The sequence below is a fragment of the Sarcophilus harrisii genome, chromosome 2 (assembly GCF_902635505.1).
Source record: "Sarcophilus harrisii chromosome 2, mSarHar1.11, whole genome shotgun sequence".
Classification (NCBI taxonomy): Eukaryota; Metazoa; Chordata; class Mammalia; order Dasyuromorphia; family Dasyuridae; genus Sarcophilus; species Sarcophilus harrisii.
In genome coordinates, this window is record NC_045427.1 from 249,311,798 (window position 1) to 249,335,006 (window position 23,209).

At 41.9% G+C, this 23,209-nt stretch overlaps 2 protein-coding genes across 7 annotated transcripts; both read right to left on the reverse strand.

Annotated features, from left to right (window-relative positions):
- Positions 1-1,833: 1,833 nt before the first annotated feature.
- Positions 1,834-19,754, reverse strand: CCDC183 (coiled-coil domain containing 183). Of its 3 annotated transcripts, none has more exons than XM_003757503.4 (14): positions 19,019-19,753; positions 18,023-18,144; positions 14,415-14,492; positions 13,744-13,911; positions 13,024-13,128; positions 10,440-10,562; positions 9,925-10,047; positions 9,673-9,727; positions 7,800-7,900; positions 5,866-6,026; positions 4,902-5,076; positions 3,091-3,207; positions 2,884-2,980; positions 1,834-2,077 (listed from the first exon to the last, which is right to left on the reverse strand). In XM_003757503.4, exons 1-14 carry the CDS (start codon positions 19,086-19,088, stop codon positions 1,956-1,958), a joined length of 1,617 nt encoding a protein of 538 aa, XP_003757551.1. In that variant the 5' UTR covers positions 19,089-19,753; the 3' UTR covers positions 1,834-1,955. The 3 variants fall into 3 exon arrangements, with proteins under 3 accessions (XP_003757551.1, XP_031807851.1, XP_012409503.1); XM_031951991.1 differs by lacking the exon at positions 19,019-19,753 and adding an exon at positions 17,556-17,661; XM_012554049.3 differs by lacking the exon at positions 14,415-14,492 and having other exon boundaries at positions 19,019-19,754.
- Positions 19,755-20,367: 613 nt separating this feature from the next.
- On the reverse strand, positions 20,368-21,910 carry TMEM141 (transmembrane protein 141). Of its 4 annotated transcripts, none has more exons than XM_031951993.1 (5): positions 21,806-21,910; positions 21,579-21,645; positions 21,345-21,428; positions 20,952-21,059; positions 20,368-20,534 (listed from the first exon to the last, which is right to left on the reverse strand). In XM_031951993.1, exons 1-5 carry the CDS (start codon positions 21,857-21,859, stop codon positions 20,467-20,469), a joined length of 381 nt encoding a protein of 126 aa, XP_031807853.1. In that variant the 5' UTR covers positions 21,860-21,910; the 3' UTR covers positions 20,368-20,466. The 4 variants fall into 4 exon arrangements, with proteins under 4 accessions (XP_031807853.1, XP_031807852.1, XP_031807855.1 ...); XM_031951992.1 differs by having other exon boundaries at positions 21,345-21,431; XM_031951995.1 differs by lacking the exon at positions 21,579-21,645 and having other exon boundaries at positions 20,952-21,124.
- Positions 21,911-23,209: the final 1,299 nt, after the last annotated feature.

Sequence of the window (23,209 nt, forward strand, 5' to 3'; positions counted from 1 at the left end):
AGGCCCTGGGAATATAAAGATAAAAGCAATCCTTACTGTTCATTCTTCATTTTTGAAGGGGACCAATAACACAATGAGGTTAATATCTTGACTTGCTTGTGGATTGGATTTAAGTGAGGCAGTATCATGCAAAATGATCAGCCTCTTTCTCCTCCAGAGTCAATTGGTGATGATGGCCCAACCGTAGACCAGTTATAATAAAAATATATGAATAGGAATTATAAGGATTAAGTGTAGAAATGTAGTTGGGAGCCAGATTGTGAAGGTCCTTCACTGGCAAGTACCTTTCCTGAACCTGTCTTCTTGTTTTACAATTTGTTTCATGTTGATATGTCAGGGGATCGTCAAAGTGATCTCTAAAGTTGCATATTTTACATAATCTCACATGATATTAATATATGTAGAGATAGCTTATTCGAGGTCATAACTTAAAAAGAATGGATTTCAATCAACGTTTTACCCTTTATAAAGAGTTTCCCTCATCCATCCTGGGAATATAACTAGTACGTGGTATGTTATTTTCATTTAAAAATGCAACTAAGACTCAGATTTTATATTTGATAAGGAACCGTTGTAATTTATTGAGTTGAAATGCAGGTGGGAGGGAGAGGAGGGAAGAAGTTGACATAGATCTGGGCTTTAGGAAGGTGACTTTGACAGATGAGTGGAGGATGGACAGAGTTTTACGGCAGGGAGACCAAGCTATTAAAGTAGTTCTGGAGTAAGGTAATGAGGTAGTCACTAAAATGACTATCCAAAGTCCCTGACCCAAAGTCAAGTAGGAACTTGAGCTCAAAAAGTCTAATTTCAAGGTTCTTAGTGCTTTCTTACTGCAACATGTAATCCAACCCTTATGAATCATGGAGGAGATAACTATAAAAACCCAGGGATCTTTGTCCCAGGTTCCTCTCAAAACGTCCCCACCTCCCATTCCAATCAATTCAAATCTGTTGATTCTGCCTTTGTAATAGATGCCCCTTCTCTTCTCTGACACTGCCACCACCCTGGCAAATGCTCTTCTTATCTTGCTCCTAGACTACAATAGCATTCTGGTGGGACTCTCTGCTTCAATCCGTCCCTGCTCCAGCCTATCCTCCACTCAAGCTTTCAGAGTTATAGGTCTGACCATATCAACCCTTCCCCCACCTCCACTCTTCAGTCCCAGGACCCCTCTCCCCCTTCACCAAATAGAAATTTTGATAAAACTCCAAATATTGTGTGTGACTTCTGAAGCCCTTTTTATTTTGCCGCCTCCTCACTTTCCCAGACTTGTTATACCTTATTCCTCTCTATGTCTTCTTTGATCTATTAATACTGACTTTCTTCCTTTACCTGCTTTGCTCTCTCTCCTTACTTCCACCTCCTGGTTGTCCTGGCTTCCTTCAAGTCTCAGCTAAAATCCCACCTTCTACAAGTTTTTCCTCTTCCCTCTTAATTCTAATGCTTTCTCTCTGTTGATTATCTCCAATTTATCCTTTATGTGCCTTGTCTGCACATAGTTGTTTGCATGCAGTCTCCCCCATTAAAAGGTGAGCTTGAGGTCAAGAACTGACTTTTGCCTTTCTTTGTGTCCCTAGCATTTAGCGCAGGACCAGACAAATCATGTTGGACAGACCAATTTCAAATGAGTTACTAACTTAACCAAAAAGATGCCCCAAGCGTCCCAATTCCCACATCCAACTCTCTTTTGCTTTCTTGTGCTGCTTTCAACTCTCCCTTCTTAAAAAGTGGAGCTAATAGAAGGCATTAGTGGTTATTTTCCTATGATGATGATTCCACTCAGGTCCTACCCAAAAGCTGCAGCATGGACAGGAATGGGTTGTGCTACATTCAGTCCTGGAAAAAAATTTATTTGTAATAAACTGACCAAAGGAGGTGGTCCATTGTGAGCTAGAAAGTTAGACATGGTGGGCCTTGTGGGATTAAGGAAAGGATCAAGGCTAAAGAAGGTACCATTATTTCTTCTTTGGTCTTTTGTTATTTTTGAGTTTAGCTTCAATCAGATTATCACTTTGTTTCTTGATATCATCCCGGGAAAGAACAAAGGTGCTCTCCACATCAGGAAATTGGAAGGACTCTAGAAAAAGAATAAGACAAGAGGGGAGTAGGGGAATTCTTGGATCCCACTGAGTAGGAGGCTATCTTTTAGTGTTAATTTCCTATGGGGAAGAGTCACTAGCCACCATTGGCACCCCAGGAGAGTGGCTTACTAGCAGACCCCAAATTTGCTATATCCTATTTCCCTTTCCTATCTACCAGGGCCTTCAGCCTACAACTGCCCACAGTTAAACAGGAAATCAGGGAGAAAATATCCCATAAGTAAGCCCTCTTCTCAAACTGCATGTTATTTCAATAAATCTCTGAGATAACTTATAGCAATGTTCCAGTCCTTTCCCTCATGTCCTACAGATGTAAATAGTTGTTTCTTAAATCAGCTGGAAGTATGATAGACTCATCTATGATAATTTAGAGATTATGAATGGAGGTGGGGAAAGAGAGAGAAAGGTTCTTAGAATGCAGTCCACCATTATTATGTGTGAGGGAAAGCTGATAGACAATTCCATCTTACTCTATATAGTCCCAGTCCCTCCTCTTTGGGAAATGCTGCTATGAATATCTGGAAATGTTCATCTGAAAATGTGTGTAGGGTGTCTACTACTCCATGGACTTCCCTCAGCCCCATCAGGGACAACTAAAAACTTTAGCTACTGAATTTTCCCCAAGTTAAAAATTAGCACCTGCCTCTTATCTCTGGTGCCTAAGGTTTGTCTGTGGGATTGGGGGAAAAGGGGAATGGATTTGCTGAAGGGAAGATCAGCAGCCTCAGAAATTAGGATGAATAGCTATTTTCCCAGATTTATTCCCTAGGACACTGTAACTCACCTGTCTCATCCTCATAAGCATCTTCAAAAGCAATCCTCACGTTATGCTTCTGATGTAGAGTAGTTTCCTCTAGGAAGTCTTTCACTTTCTGGGAAGACTGAAAAGCAGAGATAGTATGAGATAAACCCAGGAAAAAGGAGCTGGGGGAAAAGGCTGGAAAAGGGAGTACATATAAGAACTTTTCTACCTTTGCCCTCCCTCATTTACCTCTTCGCATATGTCCACATAATCCTTAGTTCTTTCTATCAGATGGATCAGCTTCTTCTCACAGTATTGTAGTTTGCTGTAGGCATCTTTGCTATCAGCAGGACTAGGGAATCCTTTCTAAAGACAAAGAAGTGTCTCTTTTCCTCTCAATTTCCTCCCTTAAGCCCCTCTTTGCAGAGAGCTCCCAAGACTCAAAATTTGAGCCTGAAGGGAGTGTTGAGTAATGGATCATGTCTTTAGTGCCTTTTTATACTCTTTTGGGGAGGGACAAGAGAGAAGGTGATAGGGTTTAAGGGGGAAATTTTGAGGGACTGAACTCTTAACAGCATTAGAAGTAGGGAAAGTTTCCAGGAAAGAAAACTGAATTGGAAAAACTTCAGAAAACAGAACATCAATAAAAGGATTCTTGGAGAGGAAGAGATGTATAGATAAGGTCTGATTCCAAAGATAAAATAAGGCAATAGATTAGGCCTTTAGGAAGATAAAGGCTGAAAAAGAATATAACTGAAAGCAAGGAATGTAACTGAAAGCAATAGTCATGGCTGGAATGAGAGGAGGAGTCCTGGCTATTCATCAGAACTAGGATATAGGGTTTTCCTCTACCCTTACCCCTTTCTCACCCCACCTTCACCTTTGAAATTCCATTTTTGGGGGTGAAGCAATTGAGATTAAGTGACTTGTTCACAATCATATAGCTAGTAAGTGTCTGAAAACTCAGGTTCTCCTGATTACAGAACCAGTACTCTTTTTTCCCTTCCCCTAGTTACTACACTGTGATTTATCAATGTAGAAAGCTGCCAGGTTAGAAAATTTTTCTCAGGAGTTAATTATTTGGCAATTCCAATAGACTTGTATGGAAAGAGCCATCCACAGCCAGAGAAAGAATTATGGAGACTGAATGTGGATCAAAGCATAGTATTTTCGCTTTTTTTTTTTTTTTTTTGTTATTGTTGCTTTCTTAGTTTTTTTCTTTCTCATAATTTTTACCTTTTGATGTGATTTTTCTTGTGTAGCATAATGAACATGGAAATATGTTTAGAAGAATTGCACATGTTTAATCTATATTGGATTGCTTGCTGTCTAGGTGAGGGGAGAGAAGAGGAAGGGAGAAAAATTTGGAACACAAGGTTTTGCAAAGATGAACGTTGAAAACTATTTTTGCATGTATTAGAAAAATAAAAAAAGCTATTTTTTTTTCAAGAAAGTTAGTTGCTTGGGAGTACTAAAGAGGTTTTTTTGAGAAATCACATAGCTGACGTGTCAGAGAAAGCCCTGGAACCAGATCTTCCTGGTTCTGTGGCCAGCTCTTTAAACATTATTATACAAATGCTGCCTTCTCCCTCCCCACTTTGAAACAAATCATTCTGTGATAAATTATAGGCTGTTCTACTTCACCTACTGGGGAATAAATGTATGAAACATTCTTCACAAATATCCTGGAGGTTGGGCTTCTAACATACATAGGTTCCATTGACCTTGTAAATTTATTTATTTATGTACAAGAAACTGGGGCCAGAGCTCACACAGGTGACAAAGCCAGGATCCTAACTTGACTTTTTTTTTTTTTTTAATTCCAAATCATCTCCTTCTTCAGTATACCATGGTAACTTACAGACACTTGGCAGATTATTAGAGGGCCTGAAAGGCTTAAAGGGATCATCTCTAATGTGTAAAGTCACTTCAAGGAGGACACCCAGGGCCTCCCCCATACTGGCTCTCCCAGAGAGCCTCTCAAGCTGAGAGGAGCATTTCTTGTGCTCATGAGGGAAGATGGAGAGGGTAGGGCTAGGCTCTGGCCAGAGCGGTGGTACCTCTGAGGGCAATGGGATGCTTATTAGGCGAAGGAACAGATTGTCGATGCCCAGCTCGATGTTGAGAAGCAGTTGTTCACTCTTAACCAATTTGTGGTTTTCCAGCTCGAGCCTTTCCTTTGCCTCTTCCAGCAACTCCTTCATTCTCTCCTCTTGATCCTTAAAGCTGTCGATCCTAGAGCCCAGGAAGAAGCAGGGGAATGGGCAGCTGAGGCAGCCCGCCTGGCTGGGACTCACCACTCGGGACTTCCCCTCCCCTCCGCCCCACATTCTACCTTGGTATCATCTTTTGGACCCCCTTCCTTCTCTAACACAGTCACCACCCTGGTAGAAGCCCTCCTCCCTGCTGCCCCACTGCAGCTAGACACTGCCTCAAATCTCTGCCCGCTCCAGGCCATCCTTCCCTAAGCTGTCAAAGTGACAAATCTGACCACATCTCCCCCATGTTGAACATACTTTATTGGCTCTATCTCCTCTATAGGATCATATATAAAATCCTCTGGCTTTTAAAACCTTTACGGTGGCAGCGTAGCCCAATAGTGTGCCAGATCTGGAGTCAGGAAGACCTGAGTTCAAATCTAACCTCAAACACTGTGTGTCTCTGGGCAAGATGCTTAATCTTGTTTGCTTCAGTTTCCCCTGCCACCTTTTGATTCCTCTTCATGCTAGTAGTACCTTTGCTCTCTTGGTTATCTCCAATTTGTTCTATCTATATCTTGTACATAGTTGTTTTATGTTGACCTTTTTGAGAGCAGGGACTGTTCTGTGCCTATCCTTAGTGCACACAATAGGTCCTTAGCAAATGCTTACTGACAGCCCACAGAAATTTTCCTACTTCTCAGGCTACAGAAGAATCTTTGAGGGGTCTTCTAGAACTATGAGAACTCATGCCTCTCTAAGAACCAGGGTTAGGGGAAGAAAAAGTCCTGAACTTGAGAGTCACTAGCATTAGCCCCTACTATACTTGTTGACATCTGGACTCTGATGAAACTTGAGCACTGCCCGCTCTAGGTCCAGTTTCTGCAGCTGAGCCTCGAGCTCCTTCCTTTTTTGTTCATACTCCTCAGTCTGCTGTAGCAGGTTCTCCTGTGTGTTTTTCTGGGCCAGGAATCTTCCTGCAATATCCTATGTGGTATACAAAGAGAGAAGAGTGGAAGCCTAGTTCTCTACAGGTGAGGGAAGAGGCAACACAGAAGGGAAAGCCCTTTCCTTGACATTGCGAGCATGTAGCTCCTTCCTTAAACTCTGTTTTCCCTCAGTTGGCCAAATTATGGACTTTGCACATAAAAGTATCCAATAAATGGCGCTGATTGTTAACTAATAGGCTGGTTTGAATTTAGTCTAAATGTAGAGCTAGAGTTAGAAAAATTGAGTTTTGAGCCCTTCTGATATTTACTGGCTGCATAGTCCCTGGACAATTCATATGCCTTCACATTAATTTAGGCAGCTCTCTGAAACTCTTAAGTTACAGAGAAGTGAACACCTCACCAGAGATGTCAAACACCTGACCTGCAGGCCATACCACTCCAGTGCTGCTGGAGAACCAGATTAAACTGTAATTAGGAAATAGTTATCATAAATAAAAATATAATTATACATTTTTAAATGTATAATTATTCTTCAGTCCTGTCTGACTCTTAGTAACCCCTTTTGGGATTCTCTTGTCAAAGGAACTAGAGCGGTTTGCTGCAACCTTCTCCAGCTCATTTTACAGATGAGGAAACTGAGGCAAACAGAATTAAGTGACTTGCCTAGGATTACACAATTAGTATTTAAAATCTGGATTAGAACTCAGGTTTTACTGATACTAAACCTGATATTCTGTCTACTGTGCCACCTAGGTATCTATTATCTATTGAACAAAGATAATGTCAATATGTGGTTTTCTAAGCCAATCAGTCTCTTGCTAGAATCCCTGTGTGGACCCATTTCTATTTGAGTTTGACACCCTGATCCAAACTTGTGAAATTGCAGATCTGGTCATCTCTTGGCTTTTTCTCTCTCAGAAAAGATACATGTATGGGGATGGGGAGGGAGATGATGGTGGTGAAAGAAGTGGGGAGGGGGAAATTTCCTAGGCTGTTGAATATAGAACTGGAAAGAGCTTTGGAGGTCATCAGGTCCAAAGGTAAAGCTCACTATCTTACATTTTGGCTCATGGTAATCATATGCAGTGGCCAGAAGTATTAAAAGCCAGCAGCACAGGTACAGAGCTCAGGTAACCTTCCTTGGGCATAGACATTCCTAACTATCTATTTTGCTAGGCAAAGATAGGACCCCTTTTCAGGGATATCAGACTCCCCATTGCCCCCAATCACATTAGTCATCCTGAAGTTGTCCTGAGTCTGCCTTCCTCCCCTTTAGCCATCTAACTTGGTCAAGGCCTGGCCACAAAACTAGTTACTTCAGGCTGAATGTTATGCATCACTGAATCAGAATTACAGAAGTTACAGATGGAAGGATCATCTGAGCCAGTCCCCTCATCTTATATGCGAAGAAAATGGAGAAGTGGTGACCAAAATCCATCAACTTGTTTGTGGCACAACTAGGTCCAGGTCTCCTGACTTCAGGTTCCGTTTGCACAGCCCTCTTCACTCAAATCCAATTCACTTGCATGCCACAGCATCATCTCCCTGATGTTGTGGTCTTTGAGAACAAACATCCACAACAACAATCTTCTGTAATACATTGCTCTTCCATCTGTGGCTCTAGGACAAGGAAAACCACCTACTTACTGGCTGTGGTGGCCAGAGTGGAATTGAGGACACTTGGTGATTTGCTTAAAGTCCTTAACTCAAGCTAGCCCACAGGGCTTTTCTGTCCTCAGAAGGGTCTACATGCAGTTATGATCATCTCTTCCCTGACTTCAGCTACCTCAGGGCTCTGAGGAATTCTTACCCAGAGGTGAGAGCACTGTACAGCATTCTTGACCTTGTCCACTATCTGGGTCACAGCTGCTTGGTACTCCATGTCAGACTTGGATAAACTTTGCTTTTTTCCTGAAAAAGGTGAAATAAAGTCATTATGTAGGGGTAGAGATGGGAGGCAGGGGAGGTATCGAGTCTTCTCTAAACTGCCTGCCCACCACTGGGTCTCTGTGGATTCTTAATTATGGAATGTTTGAGTTGTAAGAGACCTTAAGGGATTATGTAACCCAGCACCCTCATTTTACAGATAGGAAAACTGAGACTGGAAAATGACACAGTTCAAGCATAAACTCAAATCTCCTGTACCTTAAAAATCCTCCTCTTTAAGAATTGGGAAAGAGCCATTGCAGTAGGGCTGGAGAGGGTCTGGGAGATGGAGTGAAGTATGGAGTATTACTTTATTTCACTGGCTTGTGGGCTTGTCCTCAGTTTTTTTTTTCATTTTTAAAAAGAAACTGCTAAATTCTACTTTTTTGACATGAATCTCCAGGAATTTAAGAGTTCTATTCAAATTTGTATATTTGGGGACTCAAGAGATTCATAACTTGACTCATATCCTGTGAAGGCCATTTGGCACCCGGGCTTTCAGTGCTAGTGTAACTGTATAAATACCACACACTGACCATACCTGATAGAATGGGCCAGACCAGAGGCTAGGAATGCCAGTTCAACTGTACACCAAGGTTATGGAGGCTGCTCCTAGTGGTCAGTTTATTTAGGAATATATTCTTGATCTTGATGGTAGGAGAAACTAATTCATGTATGTGATGGAGGAAGAAAGCTTTTTTAACCTTTGTGATTAAAATAATTCCGTTCAGGAAACACTGGGGTAAGTGAAAGGGGCAAGATGACACTAGTCAGTTTGATGTATCTAAAGGAATATAAGGAAAGAATATTGAGATGGTGGATTGGATGAGTCAGAGGAGATCCATTGTGAGTCAGGGATGGGGTCTGTAGTACCAGGTGTTGTGCAGACAGCAAGGTAATGGTTTGGATAGATTGTTAGACTTGGAGTTAGGAAGGCATGACTTCAAATGCTGCCTCTGACAGTGAGAAAATCATGATCTTTTTCAGCCTCTATTTCCTCATTTGTAAAATGGAGATAATAATAGCACCTATGTCACAGAGTTGTGAAGATCAAATAAGCTGCTATATGTATAGTTCTTTGTAAACCTTAAACATATATTAAAGTTATTTTTAGAATTGTCATTGTATTTAGTATGAGAGTTCATGAGATGACCAGTTATATTCTGTTCTGGGTCCCGGTATCCTTTCCCATGAACCATTACCACCAATACCAATACTAGAAGCAGAGACAAAAAAACTTGTCTCTCTATTACATACATAAATAAATACAAATACAATGATATGTATATTTGCATATATATATTTGTTACATATACATATTGTACATATGTACATGTGTTTATATGTGCATGCTTGCATGACAAGTGTTTAAGTTCCCAATGTGGAGAGAATAAGCAAAGCTAGAACATGTGATCTGGTCCATAATCATACCAGTAACAGCCCACATTTACACAGGTTTTGAACTTTGGCAAAGCACACTACCTACAATATCTGATGTGAACAGACAATCCATGGAAGAATGGGTATTTCCTATCATTCTAGGCCCCTGTCCCCTTTGGGTTCCTATGTGCTGGGCGAGTTGGTTAGGAGAAGGATGGAATCCATACAGTCACTCACATGAGTCTAATGAATGGCCTCCTGGGGCCTGAAAAATCCTTCAAAGTGTTAACCTGGACCAGGCTATCTGAGAAACCATCCCCAGGAAAACCATGCTGGGGCCTAGGACACACAGAAGCTATTCATCTTTTATTTTTTACCTTTTACTGGCTCTGGAGTCATCAAGTTGGAGGTGTATTCCATTTCTAGTCTGCCCTTTTGGGGGTAGGGGTGGAGGGAAACAGAAATATTAATTGTATCAATCATGGGTAGTCATCTCTTTAGGGGCAGAACTTTGGGCAGAGTGTGTGGGAAACCTTACTCTCTCTTCTTAATGTGGCAGGAACATGGAAATCTTTCTTCCAAACACTCACCCAACTAGACCCCTTACTTGCTACCTCTAAGGGGCTTACCCTCCGTTGCTTCTCACTGCTAGCTGATTGAATCTTTTCAATCATTTTCTTCTGCTGCGTGAGCTTTTGTTCCCTGGCCCTGCGCTCTGCGAGGAAGGCTGTCTCCATTTCTGTCATGTTCACCTGGGAAGGAATGGTGGGGAGAGGGAATGACTGTACTTTACCAGCCAATTCTAGTCTCATTGCCCCTGGCAAACCCCACCAGGATTAGCCCCAGCTGATCACAATGTGGGTCAGAGCTCTCTCAGAGAGAGAAGCAACAGTGTTAGCAGAAGGAAGCTGAGGAAGCTGGGAGCGGACACGAGTGTAGAAGGAATGTGGGGCAACATGAGCTGGGAGAAGAGCAGCCAGGAGGGAATGAAGATGAGAGTGGTTATTGACTTCCTGTGACCCTCTGAGACAGAAGATGAAGAGAAGAAGGGATGGATCTCCCAGGCTGTTTAGCCAATAAACGTCTTCAAAGGAGAAGCTTGGCTTAGAGCTGGCTCATCTTTTTCCACTTTCCTTTTACCGACCTTGGCCTCTTCTGTCAACTTTATGGCTTCCTGGGTCATCAGATTCATGTCTGTAAGATCCTTCTGGTACTGGACCACCATGTGCTGCAGCTTGTCCAGCTCTTGTGGGTAGTGCGCCAGCTCCTGGTGACAGAGACACAAGCAGTTTGCTTACGCGTCAAACATTTATGAAGGATCTGAACTATATTGTGCAGGCAGCTGGGAATGCGGAGAACATGAAGGAGATGGCAATGAGAAATGGAATGCACAATTTAGGGGGCACCTAGTAGTCCAGCTTGGTGGGAATGTAGTGTGCATGAAAGGGAATAATATGAAATGAATGGAGGAAGAGGCAATAGGGAACCACTGAAGATTTTTGAGAGATGACATATAGTGCATACAAGACATGTATCTGAGAAAGAGTCCTTCAGAAGCTTATGGAAGGAAGAAATTGGAAGTTATTACAATTGCTCAGAAAAGGAATTATGAAGATTTGAACAGGGAGTGGACAAATGAGTATACAGAAAAAGGGCAGATGGGAGAACAATGTTATATAAGTAGTATTGATTACTTGATAATTGATTGTCTGGGGGAGAGGTAAAAATGGAGAAATGTCAAGATTTAAAACTGATGAAAACTAAATGACTGGAAGAATGGTGGTATAGGTTATCCTTATAGACTCACATAAATTCTTTGCAAATTGAGGAAATCATGCTTTTATATGTTCACTGTAAATATTTTTCTGCTGTTTCTTTTTAAATCTTTAATTGCTTTTTATTGGGTAATTTAATATGCATACAATGAGAATGCATTGTTTCTTTCATTTTTTTGACAATTAGGAATTGATTTTCTCTATGCTTGGAATTGAGAACATTTTTTTGTTTTTTCTAATTTCTTTATAATTTATTTTGTACATTTAACTCATTAATCTGGGTTTTTTTTTTTTTTTTTTTTTTTTTTTTTTTTTTTTTTTTTTTTGTTATTTGTTGGATAAAATATGGACCTACATTTACTTTTCTCTGTGGTATAAAACAAGTTTCTCCAATATTATTAATTGAATAATGACTAATTTCCCTGATGTTTATACCACTGTAGCATACTAACTTTTATTTGATGACTACTGCTTTATAATATAGTTGTAGGTCTGATACTGCTAGACTGTGGGGTTAACAATGGATTAGGGATGTGATAGGCTGACCAGATTAGAGTGCTATATAGTAGAGGGCTAGACTTGTCAGAAAAACTTAATTTCGAATCCTTCCTCAGACATTTACTTGCTGTATGACTCTAGGCAAGTCATTCAACTTCTGTCTATCTCAGCATCTCCATCTGTTAAATGAAGAAGCTGAACTTGACAGAATCTAGTTTCTTCCAGTACCATATCTATGCTCCTATGGTCTCATTAGAAAGTGTTTTTTTTTTTTTTTAAAGCCACAGCCAATTTAAAAAGACTGCATCCTAAGACTTTAAGGAGGTTACAATGTAGGAGTAGAGATCCCCCATAGGAATTAAATTCTGTATCTCTGAAGCATTGAAATAATATTTTAAAGCTGCAAAGGCAAATCCTGGGATAGAAAACTTTTCAAAATTTCTATTCCAAACTGATCGTATAATGGAAAATCTTATTCTGTAACTTGGGGTAGAACCTTCATTGTATACATTTTACATTCCAAAATTCTCTCACACTAGAGAAACATTTTGTTATGTCATAAGTTCTTAACAAACATTCATTGACTTATTTACTTGAATCTTAAGTGTATGCTGGGTGGTAGGAGAAAGCTCAAATCCTACCTTCTTCTGGAGACTTTTCCTGGTCCCTCAGTGGTTAGTTCCTTCCCCTCTAAGGTGGCTTTCTGCCCATTTTTGGGTATAATTTGCATGTACCTATTTTTTGACATGTTGTCTCCTTCATTAGAATACGAGGTTTTCGAAGGCAGGGACTGGTTTTAGTTCTTTGTACCCAAAGTGCTTCCACAGTGTCTGCTTAATAAATAGTGAGTGCTTAATAAATGCTTTTAATTGATTGAAAGAAGAGGAAGCATTGAAGAAGTTAGAGAAGGAACTGCTGGATATACATTTCATTCTTTTTTTTTTTTTTTTTTTAAATGAAGGCAATCTATTTTGGTTTATTTTGGTCTTTTGGCTAAGAGACTTTGACCATCTTTCTATTTTGCTGGCATGGAAGACAGAGATAGCAGTCTCTTGGCAAAGGAGAATTTCCTCAATCAGATGCTATAATCTTACTATGTCATAGATAGCATTTCATTTTGAATTGGTCCATCCCTCAGGGGCCATTAACGATCATTAGGTTTTATTGGCATGATTGAGGCCAAAGTAGGGAAATCATAGGCAGACTGAAGTATGAAATTGAATTCAAAGTATCAGACATGGTTTTGTTCAGCTCTCTCATTTTACTGATAAGGAAACAGACCTAGAGATGTTAAATGATCTGCCTAAGACTACAGAGGGAGCTGAAATTTGAAACCAGGTCATGTATAAAACTACTGCTTTCCTCTCTGTATCCCTTTCCTATGGGACTAAACTAATTTGCTTAAAATGCATTATGAAAGGTAATGAATATGGGAAAAGGAAAGATGGAACTCACATTTTTCAGATAATCCAACAACCGAATGTAGAGCATATAGATGTTCTGGCAAGTGTCGATCTTGATCATTGTCTTTTCGATATTGTTCTCTAACTGCCGGATCATCTGGGCAAGACCAGGAAGTTGAGAGCAGTATGTGTATTTGTGTATGCGTTTGGTAGGAATTACTGGAGCACAAAGCGGGTCCCCAGGGATAGGAAAATGCTTAAATAGGGCAAGGCCAGAGCCAGAACTAGGACAGGGCAGGTAAGGGTTTGCCTCTGGGTGTTAAAATTTAGAAGGTGCTGAATTTAGAGGTCACTGACAGCATTTGGAGTTCTTCAGCAGCTAGAAACAACAGAACTTATCATTTAGTGAGAAAATTAGTTTTAAAAGGAAACTACCAAATGGTGTTATGGGAGGAACTTTTCCCTAATAGCCCTTTCTCTGTCCCTCCTCCCTTCCCACCCCCAGCACTGGGTTTGTACTCATGTCCATAATATTTGTCTCTACATAGGGGTATTTTTCTCCTTTGATGGAGCTTACTTGGGTGGTAATTAGACACTGGACACAGTAAGTTCTGGGCAAGGCTCTTTTAGTTCTGATGCTGGGGGTGGGAACGACAACTCAAGATTGGAATTTCAAATGGTTCCTTTCAGAATTCAAACTTTTTTTTTCTTTTTAGGGATAAGGGGGAAGCACTAACATAGAGTTTTGTGTTCTGTGGGGCTATCTTCTCACCTGCAGCTGCTTTAGTTCTTCTTTGCTATAGTTCTGCTGGTCTAGCAAATGATCTAGCTCTGTCTGCATGCTTTCCAACATCTCCCCTCGCTGCCGAACCAGGTGAAGCATCACATTGTGAACATTCACGCGGTCAAATACATACTTACGCAGCTTTTCTCGGGCTACCTGTGAAGGTACAAGAGGACTGGGCCTGGGATATGATGCACAGGGAGGGAGGACATAGGAATGGATAGGGGGAGCTTGGACAAGATGGACTAGAGGCATTGGAATGGGGCCCATGGCTGCAAGGATGGAGGCTGGTATGGGGTGATGGGATAGGAATAAGACTGCAGGTTTCAGTTCTGCAGAACATAGCTTCTCTTTCAGTGTTTCCTTTTGGGTTTCTTCACGACATCATCTGCCACCCCCAATTCTGAACTCCAAAAGAAATGGCAAGACTTCAGAGCTTATATCAGGGACTAGGGAATAGCAACTTCCTGTGGTCTGAGGTGGGTTGTCTTTGAGGGCCTCTGTTCTTGGGCATAATCAGTGGATACCAATCCTTTTTGGAATTGCTTCACTTAAGCCCTAAAGAAAGGTCCCTTGGATTATTCTTGGAGAGGGTTGAGTAGGAGATGCTGTATCCACAGCCTGTGATTCCTGGCTATGCTTTTTCCTTTAGTTGTTACCTCCATAGTACTTCGGCAGGTGGCCAACTTCAAAGGTATGTTCTTCTGGCAGGCCCGGGTAATGGTCCATTCATCATGCTGTAGAGTTTGGGGAATTTTAGCTGACCAGTTCCATTTAGCTGACCAGTAGCCCATAGCTACTCTTCCCCTTATACTCTGATGCCCTGATGTCCAGCCTCAATCCTCAGTAAAATTAATTTTACTCACCCAGTTAAATGAAAACTGCATATATTTATATAGTGCTTTAAATTAGTATACAAAATCCTCTCTTCCCAGTTACACTGTGAGGAAGGTGTTGTGAATCTATCCCAATTTTATATTCCCTATTTCTCTGAAGGGTATTATCATTTTTCTAATCTCCCAGGTTTATAATCTGGGCATTATCCTAGACGCTTGACTTTTACTTATTCCAAACATAATTTACTTGTCAAAGTTTGCTTTTTCTATTTTCACATCTGTTACATCTGAGTTCTTTTCTCAGACCCTCATCACTTCTCAACTAGATTATTGTGACAGCTTCCTAATTGATCTCTCTAAAAAGTCTCTCTCCTCTTTAGTCCATCCAACACATTGCTGCCAGAGTAATTTTCCTCAAGTGCAGTTCTGATCAAGTGACTCCACTAACAAATTTAGTGGCTTCTTATTGCCTCTAGAATAAAATATAAAGTTCTCTATGAGATTTTTTTCTCCCTGAGCAACTGGGATGAAGTGACTTGCACTTCACAGCAGGAAGTGTGAATGAAATATCTGAGGTCAAATTTGAACTCAGGTCCTCTTGACTTTGGGGCTGGAGTTCTAGCCACTGCTCCACCTAGTTGCCGCCCCTTCTGTGAGATTTTAAAGCCCTATACAGCTTGCCCCTCTTTCCAGATACATTGGATTTATTTCCCCTCCACACTGCAATCTAACCATTTGCCTTTCTTTCTATCTTCCACACAAGACATTCTGTCCTCCATTTCTGTAAATTTTCTTTGTTCATCCTTTGAGTCTAGAATGCACTCCTTCCTTACCACCACCTAAAACAGTCCCTCTCTTCCTGTAAGATGCATTCAGACATTACTGTGTGGAGTTCTCCTCCCCAAACTATCCATATTCAGCTAGTTTGCATATATTTCTACTTATTTTTATGCTATATATATTTTTATATGTACTTCTTGCCCCATTAGAACAAAGTTCGTTATGAGAAGGGATTTTGTATAGTTTGTCCCCAAAGTCTAACATAATGCCTAGCACATAGTAGGTGTTTTCATAAATACTTATTTGATGAGGAAACTAAAGCTCAGATTAAATGATTTGCATATAGCCTTTCAACTATTAAGTGTCAGAATCAAGACTCCAAGGTCTTCTGACTTCAAGTCTAGAACTCTTCCCTTTTTTCTCAAACTATTGCTCTTCCTTGTTAAGTTTTCTCTGTTCTGCTTCCAGTTCACCTACCCCAAGTTCACTTTTTACTGCCTCACATCTCTTGCCAGAACCTGTTCAGCCCTGTCTCACCTGCCTTGTGCAATAAGAAGAATTATCTTTCCCCAATTCCATTTTGGACAGATTGTGAGACAGCATGTTATGGTACATACATTATTAGATTTGGAAAACGTGAGTTCAAATTTTATTTTGGACACTAGGTGAGTAACCCAGGACAAGTCAATTAATCTCAGTTTCCATATTTGTAAAATGATGATAACATTAACACCTTCCTCAAAGAATTTTTGTGAGGGTAAAAATATATGACATATTAGTACTTGTATATTATAACATAATCTAATTATTTGATAACATAATTAAGATATTGGTAAATATTTTGCAAACCTTAAGAGCATAAACTGTTATTTTTATTATAGTCAATCAAGAACTCTACTCCCTATGCTCCCTGGGCCTTCTTCTTCTATTTTATTTCACTTGGTGATCTTATCAGCTCCAGTGGATTCAATTATCACCTTTATGTTTAAGATTGTCAAAACTATTTATGCAGCTTAATAGACCACCAGTCTTGATACTTTGATCTTGCTTATTAGACATCTCATTTTGAATTAGCTGTCCTGTAGGTATCTTAAACTTAACATGTCCAAAACATAATTCGTTATCTTTTCTTCTCAAGTAATTCCTTCTCACAAACTTCCATATCTTATCCCTTCCACGACACCTCCATGATGTGGGAAATCTGCCTTCACTTTGTACCAGAGACAATGTCTGAATTTGTTTTTTAGGGTTTTTGGGGGGGAGTGTTTATAGAGTCTGACTGTAAAATTTGGATTGATACTATATCTAAATTTTATGAATTTCTGAGTTTCTAAACTTTTTCTGTGCCATCTGATGGTCTTCACATGTTATCTGTGGCTTCTGCAAAACTTTGCATTTAATTTCTTACTCTGACCCGTGTACTGGGAAGAGATAAGTGGTAAAGGGATACCACCGTCCTCCCAGGTCCAAAACTTAATAACTTCTCTTGAATAGGCTCTCTTCTGACACTACCAACATCCTCTTGCTTGGATGACTGCAGTAACTTTCTGATTAGTCTACTTCTCCACTCAGATGTAAAAATGATCTTTCTAAAGGGCAAGTCTTGTCACACACCCCATCCCCCCCTTCCCAATGAACTCCACTGGCTCCCTATCATCTCCAGGATCCAATATAAAATCCTGTTTTGGCATTCAAGAACCCTTCATAACCTGCTCCACCCCCTACCTTTGCAGACTTTTTATACTTAATCCCTACCCCTGACATAGTTTGATTCAGTGATACTGGCCTTCTTCTTGTTCTTTCAACAAGATACCATCTCGGGGCATTTTCACAGACTGTGTCTCATTTGTGGAATGATCTCCCTTTTCATCTCTCTCCCCTAGCTTCCCTGACTTTCTTCAGATCCCAGCATAAATCCCACCTTTTATAGGAAGTCTTTCCTGTCCTCTGTTAATTATTTCTAATTTATCCTGTATATAGTTTTCATATTGTCTTTATTAGATTGAAAGTGGGTACTATCTTTTACCTTTCTTTGTATCCTCAGTGTTCACTACAGTGCCTGGCATAGTAGGTACTTAATGTTTTTTGAATAACTGACACATAAGACTCAGTACTTCCTAATAGTAGGGAGTGTTTTCATATCATGTCAAATCCTTTTTGTAAGGCGAGTTTGGGATATGTTACCTCTTAGGTTCCTTCCAGCTCCAAATTCTTGTGACTCCAAGTTCCCAGAGGCCTGGGAATATATTTCTTCCAGAACTAGCACAGTTCTCTTCCCCAATATCCTGAGCTAGAATGACGTATAGAAGCCTTCTTAGTTTAGCGTTTCACCTGATTAGGGAAGTGTGAACCCTGCCCTATGTAATGACTAGTGTGTCTCCCCACCTATTTCCCTGTCTGATTAGTCTATTCTGCAACTGAAGTTGTCCCCAATTGGGAATAGTTTCTCTCCTTTCTCTTCTAGGGAATGGTCTTATGCCTAGAAAAAGCCAGAACAGAGGAAGGGAGAAAGGTGCCTTAGGGCAAAGATCTGCAGAATTTAGGTAGGGATGTGTGTGTGTGTGTGTACCAGCTTAGGTAGCTATAGTCTATATAAGAACTATGAATTACTGGGCTCCTTAAACAATGGGGCCTTAGATTAACTTCCATACTCTTTTGGCAACTGTCCAGTCTTGTTGGAAATGACGGAGGTTCTTCTGCAGAATATGAATCAGATCCTTGTTTTGGCTGGTCTTGTCCTCGAAGGCCTTGGTTTGCAGAAGTCGGCTCTTTTCTATGGGTAAATCAGAGGCAGCATGGATAGGCACAAGTCAAACATGAGGGGGTGATTGTCAGAAAATACTCCCCATGGCACCCTGCTCCATGGCTAACTCTTTGGGAGATCTCAGCTAGCTGATCCGGTCTCTGAGGGATGCCTCCTAACCTCATTCTCATTACCCACATGGACCAATGGAGTATTTGAGGGTGAAATGACTCCTTGAGTTGTTCCCATATCAATAAACAAGGTGTCAGACTGTATTGCTTCCTGCTCTTCTTAGCATTATTCTCTTCATGAAATATAGGAATTTGTTCAAAACAAACAGCAGTCATTCCTAGGAAAGCCTCATAGTTCTCAACCTAGTAAGAATGGTTGGTTCTAAGTGGAAGGGAGTGTAAAGGGTGTGGGGAGAGGGAGAGACTGGGGTACACTTTCTAGAATTTCATGGCTTGTGCCAGCTTCCCATGCTAGTTTATTCTTTGCCCTCTCCTTTCCTAGTATAATACCTTTCTCCTGAATGCTATTTGGTTGCCCAAATATTTTATTTGGGGGCCCATTTGAAGTCTAAGGTCTTCCTGGAGCCTCTCCCAAATCGATATTTTGATCTTTTTCTTTCTGAACTCTCCTAGAGCATCTATCTATGTCATATTTCAAACTTTGTTATTGGCTTGTCCCATATTGTTTTCTACTCATTTATGTTAGTCTTTTTGGAATCAGAACCCCATAAGGCTGAGGACCAGATTCTCTCTTCTACTTGCATACCCACAGAGTGTCCAGCACAGGTCTGAACACATAGTAGATTTTCTAGATTTGCTGGTTGTTTGTTCCCAGGAGCTCTCTGTCCAATATGCTAAGGTCCAAGATTAAATGAATTTGGTATAAAGCTTACCCTGGAAGTTGATGATGGTTTTTAGCTCCTGGATCTTATCCTTCAGGTTTTCTAGTTCATGGACCCTCATGTTGACACTTCCAGGACCCTCTTAAGTCTTCTTTCCTTCCCTAAAAGGGAAGCTCTCAAAAGCTCTGGTGTTACCTATCCACCTTCCTCTACTCTGCTCAATGAGCTAAGTAGTGTATCTTATCCGATTGTCTCATTAATTGTGAACTCAGTGGAACTCTCTGTGACATAAGACAGAATTCTCAATTCTCAAAGAACCTGAAGTCCTAAGACTTGCAAATACTCAACTAGCCATTTTCCAAGAGTGGTCTATTCCTTAATAGGCCCCTTTAGGTATTTTTTCTGGACTAACTAAAAAAAAAAAAAAAACAATCTTATGGTAATTTACTAATTATAACACCCCAATATTGAGATAAAGAGGTAAAATTATTTGTTTAACATAGCTGAAAGAACATTGGATTTGGAAACAAAGGACCTAGTTTCAAATATTTCTTCTTATTACCTGTCTGACTAAAGATGAACCTTTTCACTTCTCTGGATCTCAATTTCTTCATCTGCAAAATGATCCTTTCTAGGGTTCCTTTCAGAGGCAATTTTATTATCTATTCAGGTTTAACTGAGCATTTTACTCATGTGTATCTGAATGATGATCTTTAGCCAAATTAGCAGGTGTTTGGGTCTGGATATAGGGTTCATTGAAGACAAATATTTTAAAATTTTGTTAATGTGTGTGTGTGTGTGTGTGTGTGTGTGCGTGTGTATTGCTATTCCTATTTTCTTTATTTTTCTTATATGAGGTGCTACATCTCAGGCCATGGCATTTGTTTGTATCTTTGTTTTCTATTTACCATGCTCTATTTTGTTACCTGTGCATGTGTTTTATCTTCCTATTCAATGGAAAATTATAGGAGGACAGGAACTAGATCTTAGCTAACTTTTATATATCTTTCAACACTAAAAACAATCCTTAGCTTATATTACTTCTTTTTATAAGTTTATATTAAAATGCTAAATTTTTATTCCATGACTTTCCCTTCTCATGCTCCCCCATTTATATCTTCTTCTAGGGGAACATCCTAGGGCCCTTTTCATCTCTGGTTTTTTGATACGGGAGGAGCCAAAGATGGGAGATCTTACAAGAGGCTAATAAATGAAGAGATAACTTACAATGTTTCCTATTTCTCACTCCCCAAAACTAACTAAGCATGTCAGTGAAATAAATATTGCTTGTCAGTTCAAAACATTTGCAAGTATCTTCCCCACTGTGCACACCAGCTGTAGACAACCTTCATCTCTAGTCTTTTTGGTTAGGGAGCACAAAGGCAGCAGACTGCACAGGATGTTAGAGCATTAGTTATATATATTTATGGACTGGAGAATGGGGTACTCGTGCACAGCTGCAAGAGACGGGGTGGTACAGGCAGAACCATGGAGAATCCTTACTCCAGAACATCCCCATACTGATTTTTCTTCTGTTCTGGATCTGAACACCCTTGAGAGGCCTGCTCTGTTAAAAAAAAAAAAAAAAATGAAAGAGACACTGCCTACTTATTTTTTTTGTATTGATTTCGCAGAGCGAGGAATGGAAACCTGATATAAGGCCATACTGCTGAGGAGGAGATTAGGAAATGGAGAGAGAAGGTAACTATTCAGCTCTCTGAGATCAGTTTCCCAAAACATTTTTATAAATCTGGCGTTAAACTTGTATTGGGTGAGTGGGGTCTGCAATGATGCAGCCTTCGGTTTGCAATCTATACTCAATTCCTTATAGAAAGCAGCAACCGTTTCCCCGGAAGCTCACTGATCTCAGGGCATAATTCCTCTAATCGCTTTACATCCTCCTCTCTTTCATGCTTATAGCTCAGGTCCCCTGGAAGAAAGTGAAAGCAGCCTACTCCCTGTCTGGCCCTTAGGCTCCTCTCACCTGGGGAACGGTCCGGCGGTAGTTGTCCGGTCTCCAGGAAGAGCCAGAGATCGGAGCATTTCTGTGTCTCCACCCGGGTCACTGCATAGCTGCCAACCGAGCCAGCCACTAAGGAAGCAGAGTGCACTCCGCCAGCGGGAACGGGGGAGGGGCACACTCTGCCTCCCTCGGCGCTTCGGGAACAGGAAGCAGGGGTGGGTCTAGTCAGGCCGCCTGCTCTCGCCCCTCCTCTCCCTGTCCTTTTATTTCTTTATGGATGGGAGGCAAAGTCACAGTGCTGGGGTAGGTCGGGGTCACGGATCGGCACGTCAGGGCTCCGCAAGCCTTCTCAATCTACAGACATCCTCCCCGCCCCTCCCCCAGCCCGCCCTCCCCCGCAAACCGGCTACCCACCCATGGCCAGCAGCACCGTCCACTGCGTGGGATAGGGCAGCTTTCTCTGGAACAGCTTCTGCAGGAAGAAGGCTGCACCCGTACCTGCTGATGGCCAAGTCCCCGATTAGTCCGGCCCCGCGCCCGCCCAGTGCGCTCCGGCCCGGGAGGGGGCTCACCTCGGGGTAAGAGGGGGATGGCTACAGAGCGACAGGCTCATCCCTTGGGCGTGAGCCAACTCGCCCGCCCGCCTACCTGTGATGAACGTGAGGATGCCTTTCACAAAGGCCTGGGACTGACACGCGGCGTACTCCCGGAGCCCCTGCCACGAGCACAGGTTTAGGGGCCAGCCCCCCGGCGGACCCTCCCACCAGAGCGGGACCCCCTCCAAACGCCACGGGACCGATCCCGCGCCCCGACACCCGCCCCGGGCTCTTGGGGGGCTGACCCTCCATTCCCAAGGTGGTGCCCTCGTTGCTCACCGGGTGCCTGGCGGCCACGGCATCGTCCACTCGGGATAGGCCCAGAGTAACCATTGCGGAGCGAGAGGCAGGAAGGGAAGCCGGGAGGGGGCGGGGCGGAGAGGAGGGAGGGGGCGGGGCGGAGAGGGAGGGAGGGGGCGGGGCGGAGAGGAGGGAGTGGGCGGGGAGGAGATGGAGGGGGCGGGGCGGAGAGGAGGGAGGGGGCGGGGCGGAGGGGCGGGGCGGGGCGGAGATCGCTGTGCCAGCCCAGACGGTTGGCACTTTTCTTATCGGAGCTGGGAACGCCGATCAGCTCCGGCAAGCGCAGCTTTTCCTGCGAGCGTGGAAAGAGGGAAAGGGCGAGATGGCGGGTGCGAAAGTGAGAGTGTTTCTCCTTTGTGGGAGGGAGACTGAGACGGGTGATCGTTGCACTTAGTATGCTCTGGGGTTTAGAATGTGAAAGGACTTGGTTTTTTCATTAGTTTCTTTTCAATCGTCAAGTACTTACTTTTCCCGGCCCACATCCCTCTCCTCGCAGAACAGACACAGACCCAAGCCAAAAAATCAGAGCCTCTGTGACAGACGTGGCTGCCGGCCAAGCAAAGCCGTTTTCCAAGCTGGCCACGTCCAGAATGACGCCCGTTTTAGTCCGTCACCTCTCTGACGAGGGGCGGGCAGCGTCCTTAATCAGCGGCCCTCTGGGCTCCCGGTTGACCGGAATTCTTGATTCTTTCAAAATTGTTCGCTTTCACCACGTCGTTGTTATACTGTGAACTGACCGTCCGTAAGCTCTGTTCTACACCAGTTGGTGGAGACCATGTCCTTTCCACCGTTTCTCACAGCGCAAGGATACCCGTTGCATTCACTGATTTGTTCAGTCACTTGGCAAAGAATTGGAAATTGGGGGGATTCCTGCCGTTGGGAAACGGCCAAACTATGGCGTATGATTGTGATGGAGTGTCATTGTACTTTGATAAATGACTAGCAGATCTTTTCTGTAATGAAATGATTCAGGACAATTCCAATAGCCGGTGATGGAGAGTGCCGTGCAAATCCAAAGAGAACTCTGGAAACTGAGATCAAAGCATGGTGTTTTCACCTCTTGTTGTTGTTGTTTATTTGCTTGTCCCCTCCCCCTTTTCTTTTGTGTTTTCCCCCCATTCGATTTGATTTTTTTTTGTGCAACATGACGAATATAGAAGTATATTTAGAAGAATTGTACATGTTTACCCCATACCATATTGCTTCTGTCTTGGGGAGAGAAAAAAATTTGGATAATAAATTAAAAACAAATGATACATAAAATTAGGAAAAATACATTTTTTAAATTTTAAAATAATAGCCTTTTATTTAAAAAAAAAAAAACCTTCACCTTTGCAAAACCTAGTGTTCCAAATTTTTCTCCCTCCTTCCCTTTCTCTCTCC